The following is a 13,062-nucleotide window of genomic DNA, read 5'->3' on the forward strand; positions in this document are numbered from 1 at the left end:
TGACATACTTTTGTACTGTCTTTTGAGTATTACCAAAAATTATTTATCCAGCACAAAATAACAGTGTTTCTGATATTTTTCACTACCCATTGTCAAATTTGACCTTGTAAAACTCCATGTTAACATTTGCAAATGTTTTTCTCTTTCACTTAAGTAAATATATTCTAAAAGTTACTATAAAAAGGACGTTTACAAAATATATTATTTTAAACAACAACCAAAAGTTTGGACACTAATTTTTACAGCAGGACAAAGCAACAGGAACAGAAAAGGCAATGGACCGGCCATTGCTTATTGCTTCTTTGACCTCCTACAGGATCAATTATATTCTCCAGATATAGTGATTTTCATAGTTGTTGGGCACCACCAGGCTTCCACGCTAGCTTCTCAGAACAGCAGGATAATAAGTATTTTAAAATCCTTGGTTTTTGAATTGCCAGATGTCTCCAACTCCAGATCATTAAAGGACTACAAAACATAATCAGTGTCCCTTAGAGTGCATCTTAGCTTTTAAATGTTGATGTAGCAAAGCATTTAATCCTCTATGTTTGTAGAACTCACCCCCCCACACACACCATTAATAAGAGTATTAATTTTAGAAATGGAGGGTGGGATTCACCTAGACAGGCCTGTCAGAAGAAGCATTTTGCAAGGATTTCTGCATATGCAGCACGGCTTCCCCCTCTCCTCCCCCAGTGCCTCCTGCACCCCCCAAAATTGGCTCAAGTGGTTGGGAGAACCCCCAGTACAGTGTACAAGGGGAGAAGAGAAGGGTCATTCCTTCTGACAAGCTCCAATGCTTGTGCAGAAGGAACGTTCACCATAGCACAATGCTGAATATTAGTATGAAATATTGATGTTGTTGTTGTTATGTGTATTTTTTCCCTTTTCTTCCTCCTATAGGATCCCAGCATCATGAAAAACAATCTTACAATCGCTCAAAGATCTAAAAATACATCTCTGAAATATATATTTTTTTTAAAAAAATACCAATAGCCAAGCAAATGTGTGCATGGGCTAAATTTATCCCAGCAGTAATCGAATGGACTTCCACCCAAGATTGTTGGCTTCGTCTAATAAGAGTGATTCGTGTGATGCACAACTAAAATGAGTGGAATGAGGCTCTAGATTTTTCTAGATTTGCCATGTGCTCTGTGATGCTCATCCAGGCCCTACTGAGCTTACCGGAAGCACCTTCTGGCAATCAAGGGCATCTGGGGGTGGTGTGCATTATCATCTAGGTCCATCTAGAGTTGCTGCTTGTGAAGACTACCATGTTTTCCCGAAAATAAGACACTGTCGTATATTTTTTTTCCTCAAGAAAACACACTATGGCTTATTTTCAGGCAATGTCTTATTTTAACCGCTCCGCGTTGGTACGCTGCATAGCCCTGCCTATCCAGGCCGTCTTAAGGGAGGAACCACGTCACTATGTCTTATTTTTGGGGTATGGCTTATATTGCGCAAATGCATAGAAATCCTGCTACGGCTTATTTTATGGGTATGTCTTATTTTCGGGAAAACACGGTAGGAACTGGGAGCTTGAGCAAAGAGGGCTTTAATAATACATGCAGTATTACAAATTTAAGAAATAAATAATATCAAAACTATGGGGAGCTTCCAATGCGAATTTTAAAAAACCGCCTGTTTCCTCAGGCTTTCACTAGTGGCCAGCCACCACCACTGGATCCTTCTTCCTTGAATTTCTAAAATATCTGTGAGATTGTTTTTATTTTTCCTGTTTAAAATTGTTTTAATGTATATTTTATCTCTGGAAGCTGCTTTCAATATTTCTTACCAATAGCAGGCAATACTGTATAATGATAGGTAAAGGTAAAGGGACCCCTGAACATTAGGTCCAGTCGCGTCCGACTCTGGGGTTGCGGTGCTCATCTCACGTTACTGGCCGAAGGAGCCGGCGTACAGCTTCCGGGTCATGTGGCCAGCATGACCAAGCCACTTCTGGCAAACCAGAGCAGCACACGGAAATGCCATTTACCTTCCCGCTGGAGCGGTACCTATTTATCTACTTGTGCTTTGACGTGTTTTTGAACTGCTAGGTTGGCAGGAGCTGGGACCGAGCAACAGGAGCTCACCCCATCGCGGGGATTCGAACTGCTGACCTTCTGATCAGCAAGCCCTAGGCTCTGTGATTTAACTCACGAAAACTGCTAAGAGCTCCCAAGGTAGGGGTATGGAACCTCAGACCTGGGGGCCAAATGTGGCCTTCCAATCCTCTGTATCTGGCCCTTGGGATTCTCCCTAGACCACACAACCCTCACCAGCCCAGGCCCCTCACAGACTCAGCTTCATTCACTCTGTGTTTTTGCCTGACTAGAAGGTGCCTTCAATTCTAATAATGCCACTTGATTGCCAGAGAGAACTGTGCGGACGGGTGTAGAAATGAGCCTTATTGTACAAAGGTAAAATTCACATTCGTTATTTGGCCCACTTTTGCCTCTGGTGGTGCATGTGTTTGCCTCTGGCCCTGCCCACCCCGGTATGTGGCCCCAAGAAATTTGTCCAGAGAGGAAAGTGGCCCTTTGGCTGAATAAGATCCCATCCTAAACCATCAACATACAGGAGGTTCCCAGCACCGTTTCCACCCTAAGAGCCCACACCACTTACTCAGTACCATAACCCATACTCCTCCTGCATTACCGGTATATCTTTCTAACTATTCTCATTTATTATTTCTCTCCCTATCTCCCTTTCTCTCTCTCTCTCTCTCTCTCTCACACACACACACACACACACACTTGTCATTTTCTCTCTGTCTCTTTAAAATTAAATATCACCCTGGCTCTGCCCATGCGGGTGAAGTAACGCTGAAAGGAAAGTCTGCAGCTGAGAGGGGATTCGAGCTGCCTCGCTGGGAATCAATGAGGCATAGAAGGCTCTGTCTAGTGCCTGAAATGCTGAAAGGAACCGGGGCGGATCAGTAGCGGCTGAAAATGTATTCAAGAGAGAAGAAAAGGCCCGTTGCAGAAGCCACACTCAGCCAAAGCAGAGCAAGAGAAAACCATGTGCTGTATTTTAATATATCACCTTCCTACCTCTCCCCAGAGCTCTGAGTGAGGGGTGACCAATTTTGGGGAGGCCATGAATAATACTGAGAGGGCTTAATGTATGGCAGGGCTCACCAGAGAATAGATTCATTGAATACATTTAGTGCCAGGATCCAGCTATAATGACATATCGAGTAACAATATACATTCTTACTCTTCTGGGTAAACACAACCAAACTCAATGTACTCCTAAGAGGCTTCCAATGGCCAGCATCTGTGGTGGCTACCTGCAGGCCAGGGGTGTAAAGATTTCTGGCCCTCCATGTGTGTTGTTGTACTACAACTCCCATCCACCCCAGCCAGTCTGAGCAGTGATGGGAGCTATAGTCCAGCAGCATTGGGGAGGGGGTTGCCACAGGTTCTCCATCCCTGCTACAGGCATTCAGGGTGCTGGTTTTAATCCATAAAGCCCTCAGAATCGTAGATTCATGGAATCATAGAACTGCAGAGTTGGAAGGGATCCTAAGGGTCATCTAATCCAATCCCCTGCGATGCAGGAATCTCCACTAAAGCTTCCAAAACAGATTACCATTCCAATCTCTGCTTAAAAACCTCCAAGGAAAGAGAATCCACCACCTCTCGAGAGAATCTGTTCCACTGTCCAACAGCTCTTACCACCAGAAAAGTCTTCCTGATGTTTATTTGGAATCTCCTTTCTTGGAACTTGGATCCATTGGTTCGAGTCCTAACCTCCGGAGCAGGAGAAAACAAGGTTTTGACCCAACATATTCTTCAATTTATGGCCAATCATAATTTCTAAGGTCAACTAAGAATTTACAGTCGAAGACACATCTCTTCCCTTACAGACCCACCAAGGTCCAAGAATGAGCACCTTCCAGAAGCAATACAGTCGTACCTCGGGTTACGTACGCTTCGGATTGAGTACTTTTTGGGTTACGAACTGCGCTAACCCGGAAGCGCAACCCGAAGCGCGCACGATTTGTGCATGCGCATATGTGTTTTCGCGGTCTGCGCATGCGCAGAAGCAGGTTTTCAATTTTTTCAGTTTGCCCATGCGCAAACCGAATTTTTCAGGTTACATACTTTTCAGGTTACGTACAGTGACCCGGAACCAATTAAGTATGTAACCCAAGGTACCACTGTAATCACATTTCATTTGTGTTGGCTACTGGCAGAGTTATCTGGCTTATATGGTTTTAACTGGTATCTTAGCCATTCTTTCTAAAACGTATTGTTGCTTCCCACCTACAGCCAAACTAGACACTTAAAAAGCACAAATATTTGCCAGCTGGACTAATGCCAGCTGGGCTCCATGGTAAAGCACACACCTTGAAGACAAAAATTCCCAAGCTCAATGCACAGCATCTCCCATTAAAATGGTAGAAGGGTGTGACTCAGTGGAAGAGCATCTCCTTTGAATGCAAAAGGTTCCAAAGTCAATCCCGGCTGTGAATTTCCCCTGCGAAACTCTGGAGAGCCGTTGCTACTCAGTGAGGACAATATTGATGTACCAATGGTCTGCTCAGCACCAGGCAGCTTCATACACAACACTGTTCAGAAAGCAGGCAGGATTATTTCAACAGCAAGTCCCAGTAGTGGTCATACATTGCATTATGATGTCACAGTTCAGTAAGGGTCAGGCTACAGCTTGGGCAGAATAATGTGGCCTTGGCTGGAAAAAGGCCTATCTCCCCATACCCCACAACCCCCCAATTTCCCCATCTCTACTCACATTACCAACAAAAGGCTATTTGGGGGCTTGCCCACCTACTCAGATGTGCCCTTGCCTATCTGAGCTACACAATCTTATGGCAACATCATTCACTCTCCACAAGGTCAACCCATGACAGCATGTTCCTTTGTTTGTGGCACTCCTGCACCACAAACAAATAACCCCCAATTTACTAGATGTTCCAATCCTTCTGCACTGACCGCATTTCACCCGGCCCCATGGCATTACAGGTGTCTACCCCCACTCACCACCTCCAAACGCCAACACACCCTGCAGCCCCATTCTTCACCGCCGACCCTTCTCAACTCACCCTAGAGACTTGAATTATGATCACAAATGAAGTCGGGGAAAAGTAATCTGATTTACCAGCTATAAAGTGGTCGTGGTTGACATAGCCTTCCTTGCCACCACATGGCCTTGGTGTAAACGGCAATAGCTATTTATGTTGCTATTACGGGGATTTATTTGTTTTTCATTCGGGGTTAATTAGGGGGCTTTCGAAAAGGAAGGGCTGACAGTGCTGTCTGGAAATGGTTATAGTGCAGCAAAAGGCCAGCACAACTTGCCCACGTGTAGCATTTTACCAAGAACAAGTTTGCAGTTCATTTTAACAGCGCCTGCCATTCTACTGAGGGAGAGCTCCATGTAGGGGGGGCCCCAAGACATGTTGCTGACTGAGGGAAAAGGCAAAGTGGCGTCTCTTTCCATTCCATATACAGAAGCTGACTAGACTGGCAGATGAGTCTTAGACCCCATCTGCACTATACACTTAAAGCTGCCTCCTACCACTTTGAATGATCATGGCTTCCCCCAAAGAATCTTGGGAAATGTAGTTTGCTAAGGGTGCTGTAACTTGATAGGAGACCCCCTATTCCCCTGACAGAGCTACAATTCCCACACTTCCCTGGAAAGAGGAATTGATTGTTAAACTACTGTGGGAACTGTAGCTCTGTCAAGTGTCAATAGGGGATCTCTTTGCAACCTTACCAAACTACAGTTCACAGGACTCTTTGGGGAAAACCATGACTGTTTAAAGTGGTAGGATACAGCTTTAAATGTATGGTACCTCAATTCAAAACTGTCAGTGGGACAGGATCCTCCACATGTGAGGGTTGCAGCCTAGCTTAGCGGGGCGGGGCAGGCTGTGTCCTCCAGCACCTTGCTGTCACTCCCAGCCTCTCTGCATCTTCTGCCTAAGGCAGCCAGCTAATGTTAAGACTGGCCCTGGTTCCATGGTTCTGCCACAGGCCATCTGTATTGCCTCTGATGTTCCATTCCTATGCCTACCGTTGCTCTAGGGGGGAGAGAGAAATTCAATACAGTTCACCTTTGAACGCGAACTTACCTAATTCACACTTTCTGAAACAGTGTGCAAACTGAAACAAAGGCATCTTCCAAAAGTTGCACTTCTCTGAATTTTGCAATGCATCTCTTAGCCAAACACTGTGTACAAAAATGTCTATGCTAGGGTAAAGTGTGCATATGTTTGTGAAACCAACATTTAAAAAAATATATTGGGGCAGATTTTTTTTAATGTGCTTATTAGGCGAAATTGCGTACCAAATTGTGTATACTAGGATAAATTTGCACTAAGATGCTGATAAATGATGTGGAAATCTGGAGAACCAAACTTAAGATGGAAAAAAAGAGAAACTGAGTGAAATAGAAATTGACAGATCTGCCCATCCCTATTTTGCTCTCTGCAGCACACTTAGAACCAACAACTTCCATTGCCAATGGGTGCTTCCAGATGTGGAAATTTTGCAGCACCCAGTCACTGCTATTCAGTGTTAAGATGGAAGGAGAATAGCAGCCCTGCTTCCAGACTTCTGGAATCCAAATAATATATCAGAAAGCATTAAATACTTCCTTTCCCCCTCACTACACTGCTAATGATTATTGCTTCCTCTCCCTCACTGCGGGGAGGGATGGGATAAAACTGATATAAAGGTTATGTTCTCTGGAAAGGGAAGGGTTAAAGTGATAGTGTTAACTTCTAGAGTTGGACCACAGAGAAGGAAAATTATAAAGACCATAACTGGGGGGGGGGGCGCTACTGAATAGCTGCACAGTGGAACATCTACTTCTGAGGAGATTGTGTAGCATTGGTGTTTAATTAATTTTTTTTGGGGGGGGGGAGCTGGATCACCTGAGGTGGGTGGGAGGTATGAAACAGAAGCTGAACAGGGAAAACATAGACATTTTTGTTAATTACATGAGTGAACACCTTGTGGCTATTTCACAACAAGGGCACTATGTAGAGGCAGCCATGGTCTTGTTTCCTGACCTATAGGGTGATGGCCAAGGCCTGGAGGAGACACAAAGCAGATATCGGGTTCCAGGTACCAAAGGAAGGATCTGCAAGACCCAAAAGATTGCCCACAGAAGACAGATGTTGCTTTGACAATGGCCTGAGTAAAACTGGCACACCTATGGAGTGGCCAAGCCTTAGCTACAAGGCAACAAATTCTAAAGGGACCCACTCTAGCAAAACAGGGCTCAGCAGCTCAGTGGTAACATGTCTCATCAATGAACTCTGGCCCACAAGCATTCATATGGTAGTAAGGCAGAAGGCTTCTTGTGATTTGCTGGTTTGGATCAATACTGTCTCAGACATTTTTACTGCAATGCAGCCTGCCAAATTGTCTTCTACCTCCTGTCTGATATCACCTAACCAACTGTCTCTCGCTGCCCCATCTATGCCTCTGTATCTGACCCGACCCATTTAACTGTTCTGTACCCACTTTAGACAAACTCCTTAGCTCATGAACACTGCTCAGCCCCACTGCTACATTGGTGGTGCAGCTGCCGAGTTTGCTGGCAATCAGATGAATATTGTAGATTTAACTGACCCCCATTATTCTTGACCAGTGAATGGGCTCCTGACAGGTGGATCCATTTTTGTTCTACTTATGCCACTTTTATCTGTTCTGTAGCCCAGGCTCAACAATTCACACCTGGCCCCTTTTTCGCTAACTGGGCATTCTCAATAAGGTAGAAGACATGAATACACTCTGAAACTCTGTGTAGCAAATACTGTCTGTCTCCAGTTGCTAAGAACAGCAGACTCCCACAGCTGCATCTTACAAGCTACACTCCCAAGAGCTATCCCTGTATTAGATATTAAAACACAGCAGGTTAACCTATGGGCTCTCCAGATTTTGTTGGGCGCCATCTCCCATCAGTCCTAGCTAGTCTTCTTCTTCTTCTTCTTTTCTTCTTTGGCAATCACTTGTAGCTGAGTAAGATTGCCTTCCATAAACACGGTTTTAACAAATTCATGTGGATAGCCGTGTTGATAATAACAAGATGAAATAATAAATAATAAATAACAAGATGAAAGATGAAAAATGAAAAATCTTTTTTAATAATTACAGTGGCACCTTAAAGATCAACTAAATATAAGCTTTCAAGGTATGAGCTTTCGTGTGTAATACACACTTCATCAGATACTCTGAAGCAGATGTCGCTTCAACGATATAACCGTTGATGACTGTTATGTCAGTTGGTTCCACAGGGAACGGCAAGGGATTTTTAAAGGGATAGATGACCAAAAATAGCTTTAGTATGTATAATGGGACATGAATCCAATATATTCAGACCAGGTCTCTCCATAGTTTTTAGTTTGGTAATGCTGTAATTCAGCAACTTCTCTTTCAGGTGTATTTCTAAAATTCTTTTGTAATAAGACAGCCACTGGCAGAGGAAGAGGGGGGCGGCGGGGAGTGCACTGCCCATGGCGCCACGACCCCGGTGGGGTGCCATTGCTGCTGCCCCCCTGCTGTGCTGGGTGCTGTGGCGGAATAATGCCTGCTGATGATTCAGGTTCATCATGGGTTAACCTATCACTCCCATGTTAGGTAGGTGTTCCCTGGGAGGCGGAGCTAGTTGGCATTCTAAAAGGAGGGGGAACAACCGTTGAAAGGCAGTTGAGGGTTTGGCAGTTGGGGGTGGGTGGTTAGAGAGAGAGAGAAAAGGAGAGGTTAGGCTTTGGGGGAATGTGAGGAAAGGTCATTACCATTGCTAAAGGGATGCAGGAAATATTATAACAAAGCTGAATTACATGAGAAGAAGATTTGTACCAGTAATAACCCGAGACATCCATGTTTTCAAGTTACCTAATAAAGTTAAATGTGCTTAAATGTTCGTTGACTGTGGCAGTGTATCAGTACCTTAAGAGGTGTGACTAAGAGGAGAGAACAAAGCTTTCCTGTGGAAGAGGAAACTGTTTGCTTATTCTCCTGTCATACATAGGGCTGGACAGTGAAGCCAAGTGTGCCACTTATTTGCCTAAAGGGAAGGCAAACTGCAGTAGTTGGGAACCCTGGTAGGAAGATCCCATAGGTGGCAAGAAGTTTTCAAACGTAGAGCCCTGAGGTACCCTAGAGACAACTCCCATATGAACACTGAAGGATTCATCCTAGTTGTCAGTGAAACCTAGGGAGCGTCTCAATTGTGGAAGTATTGAGGGAGGGGGAAATAGGATCCCTCACAGGCACCACACCCCCAGGACAAGCACCACGCCCCTGTGGACAGTGCGGCACGCCCCCAGGATGCACACCAGCCACGCCCCCACCTGCTCTCCACCCCCAGTGCCAGAGCACGAAGCTCCACCACTGAAGACAGCCACTCTAAGATCCTGCACAGAATGTCCTGGGAGATTGAAGTGCTCTCCTATTGGTTTCTCTGTTTTATGATTCCTGGTGTCAGATATATGCCCATATTTTATTTTTTTTATTAAAGATTTTCTTGGTTTACAAAAGTGTACAATGTCTCTCGCATTTTTCCATGTAACATTTTTACAGATCAATTTTGGTTGTTGAGACATTAGGCAGAAAGGGGGGAAGGAGGTGGGTGGGATGGGGGGGAGGGTGGGGTGGGAAGGCGATGTTTCTATTTTCCTTAGTATATGTAGGATTTGGTGTCAGCATCGTTTGTGTTGGTTCTCTGTTGTTCGCTTGTGTTTCTTTGGCGGTGAGAGGTCGCGATTGGCGTAGGGTGTGCTTGTTCCTTTGTGGTTGGCTGTGTTGATCTTGGTTTTCTGTGTGAGTGGGGTGGGTGGGTGTTTTGGATCAGGTTAGCCATATTGATTTGTATGCTGTCGGTAGGTTTTCGTCATTATCTTGTTGAGCTGTGTGTGTGATGAAGGGGGACCATATGGGGGTGAAGGTATCTTCTTCTGTTTGTCCCCATGCTAGTTTTAGGTTGCTGGTTAATTTTTCTAGTAGGGCTGTTTCCCATACTACTTGGTACCATTGGTCCATGCTTGCTCCTGACAGGTCTTTCCAGTGTCTGGTTATGATGTTTCTGGTTGCTGAGAGTAGATGGATTATGAGTTCCTTGTGTTGTAAGTGGGCATTATTGTCTTGGAAGATGTTTAGTAGAGCCAGTTCTGGGGTGGGTTCTAGCACTTGTTTGGTTATTTTGCATAGATATATGCCCATTTATCCTCTGGCGTAAAGTTTGTCCTGTTTGTCCAATATAGAGAGCTGAATGACACTGTTGGCATTTGATAGCATATATAATGTTGGAAAATGAACAATTAAATAGGCCTGAGATGGTATGTTTGATGTTATTGGGGCCAATCATGATGCTGTCCAGGTGTATGTGGCAGCAAAGTTGGCATCTAGATTTATTGCAGCCTCTTGTGCCAGTGTCCATGTTAAGTCTGGTTGTTGTATAATTGTGTGTGGGGAGCTGTTTAAGATTGGGTGGCTTTCTGTAGGCAATGAAAGGTTTTCCTTCCAGAGCTTTGGAAAAAGTGTTGTCATTATCTAAGAGATGTTGCAAATCTCTGATGATGCATTGAACTGTTTTAACTTGAGAGCTGTATGTTATTACTAGTGGTGTTCTATTGTTTTCTCTTTTGGGTCTATCTTGCAACAAAGTTTTAATAATGAGCCCATAAGTGACTGTGGAGGCCAATTCTGGATCCACATGTCCTTCCACAGTGGGAACATTGGCTTCTGATCACAGTGTGGATTTGCCAAGCATACCTTCCTCTTAGCACGTTTCTCCCTTGCATCCTGAGTTCGAGTGTCTTCAAAGCCCATGACACCTTTGGTAAAGGCTGTTCTCCAATTGAAGCGATCACAGGCAACTGTTCCCCAATTGTTGGTGTTTATACTACATTTTTTAATATTTGCCTTGAGACAGTCTTTAAACCTCTTTTGTTGACCACCAGCATTACGCTTTCCATTTTTAAGTTCAGAATAGAGTAGTTGCTTTGGAAGACGATAATCAGGCATCTGCACAACATGACCAGTCCAACGAAGTTATGTTGAAGAATCATTGCTTCAACACTGGTGATCTTTGCTTCTTCCAGTACATGGGTATTAGTTCGCCTGTCTTCCCAAGTGATGTGTAAAAAATTTTAGGAGACACCGTTGATGGAATCTTTCAATGAGTTGGAGATGGCGTTTATAAGTGGTCCATGTTTCACAAGCATACAGTAAGGTTGGTAGTACAATAGATTTGTAAACAAGCATTTTGGTTTCCCTGCGAATGTCCCAGTCCTCAAATACTCTGCATTTCAGTCGGGAGAAACCTGCACTTGCAGAGCTCAGGCGATGCTGGATTTCGGCATCAATCTCGGCCCTTGTGGAAAGGTAACTGCCCAGGTAGGAGAAGTGATCAACATTTTCCAACGTTACACCATTGAGTTGGATTTGTGGCACTGCAGAGGAGTTATTTTCTACTTGTTGGTGCAGTACTTTGGTTTTTTGGATGTTGAGTGATAGGCCAAGCTTGACCTATAGTCAGGGATGGTTAGGTGTTCAGCAACACCTAAAGAATTACAGATTAGCCCTCTCTGTGTTATAAAGTGTGGTGCACGTGTACAGCAGGGGCAGGTATAACTCACTGCTAGCAATGGTGCACTCAATAACCAACAGAGGTCTGTGACAATCACATTATGCTGCACATAGCACATGGCTATCTCAACAGTAACAGCTGTGAAAGTTAGGGGAAAGAATCTGCATTTTTGCAGTGACAAAATACTCCAGTTTCAGCACTGCAAAAATGCGATATGAGCACTACGTTGAGAAAACAATGCCTGTATCCTTAGCAACAAGTGGATGTGCATTTATTACCAGAAAGCAGCGACAAACCACTGTTTAGTGCTTTCAGTTCACTGTACTACCCAAAATTAGACAAATTCATAGAAGGCAAGGCTATTAAAGGTTACCAGCCATGATGGCTATGCGCTATCTCCTCAATCAGAGGCATTTTGCATCTGAATACAAGTGGCTGGGAATTACAAGTGGCTGCTGCGCGCTTGTTCAGCTAGCTGGTTTTCCAAAGGCATCTGGTTACACACTTCCTTTTGTGCCATGTTTCTAGGTGCAAGTCCGGGCTTTCCAGATCAGCATCCAAGCAGGTCTTTTTTGGTCCTGGCACTTTCCTCAGGAAAACCAGCGTTTTACCGCTGAAACGCAGCAAATGGCAAAACTGCTCAGGCACGCACCTGGAAAGGCCAGAGCTGTGCCTCAAAAGCATGGAGCAGTGTGGATGAGCCCAGTGAGATGCTGGACTAGACGGGCCATTGGCCTGATTCAGCAGGGCTATACTTATGTTCTTAGTGCTCATGCTTGACGGACAAGTCAACACATGCCTATTGTCACACATACCCCTTTGCCCAGGTCCTCCAAGATCACTTGCTCAATCTCCTGCCTGGTGCTCTGAGGGGCTTGGCTGTGCAGCACTTTGAGTGTGCGAGTGTATTCCTCAGGCAAGAGATAGTCGAGAGCCCCCAGGTGCTGCCCCACTTTGATGAAGGTGCCCCGGTTGGCACAACACAGGTCTCGGAGACGTTCTGCAGAGCGCAGGTGCACCTGTAGAGGGGGGGGGAGAGAGAGAGGGAGGTTGAAACACTCAGAAACATCCAAAACTTTGACTGAATCCCTTTCTCTAAACCATACGCTACCTATTTCCATATCTTCTCTTCCCAGGCTGCCAATTGTGAAGCCATTTTGCTTGTTCTGAGTGTGTGTTACCATAAGGCTCCCTGTGTTTACCATTAGGACAGGAAGCATCTTTGGGGGGGAAAGACACTGTTTTCTCCAGGATGCCCCTACAATTGCTGACCAGGGCTTGATGTGGGCCAGTACCTACAAGTGTATGCAGACTGCAGGCATTAGAAGTTCTACATGAGCACATCTAGTCTCCTCAATAAGCACCATGCAGATAGTGCTTTAAGGTAGGGTGGGGAACCTCAGGTCCAGGGTCTGAATACAGCTCTCTGGGCCTATCTATCCCTTGAGACTTCCCCAGGCCACACACCCTCTCCTCTCAGTGGCCTTG

The 13,062-nt window shown here is 44.9% G+C and overlaps 1 protein-coding gene across 4 annotated transcripts in view; it reads right to left on the reverse strand.

Annotated features, from left to right (window-relative positions):
* Nucleotides 1-13,062, reverse strand: part of ADCK1 (aarF domain containing kinase 1) — a 102,118-nt gene that overhangs the window by 47,945 nt on the left and 41,111 nt on the right. For 3 of the 4 annotated variants that reach the window (XM_033141946.1, XM_033141939.1, XM_033141962.1), the window contains one exon: nt 12,390-12,593. The exons of the other annotated variant lie outside the window; for it this stretch is intronic. In XM_033141946.1, coding sequence (XP_032997837.1) covers nt 12,390-12,593 — 204 coding nt within the window. The remainder of the gene's footprint in view (nt 1-12,389; nt 12,594-13,062) is intronic. 4 annotated transcript variants of the gene reach the window in all.

Source organism: Lacerta agilis, chromosome 1, assembly GCF_009819535.1.
Source record: "Lacerta agilis isolate rLacAgi1 chromosome 1, rLacAgi1.pri, whole genome shotgun sequence".
In the NCBI taxonomy this organism is placed as follows: domain Eukaryota; kingdom Metazoa; phylum Chordata; class Lepidosauria; order Squamata; family Lacertidae; genus Lacerta; species Lacerta agilis.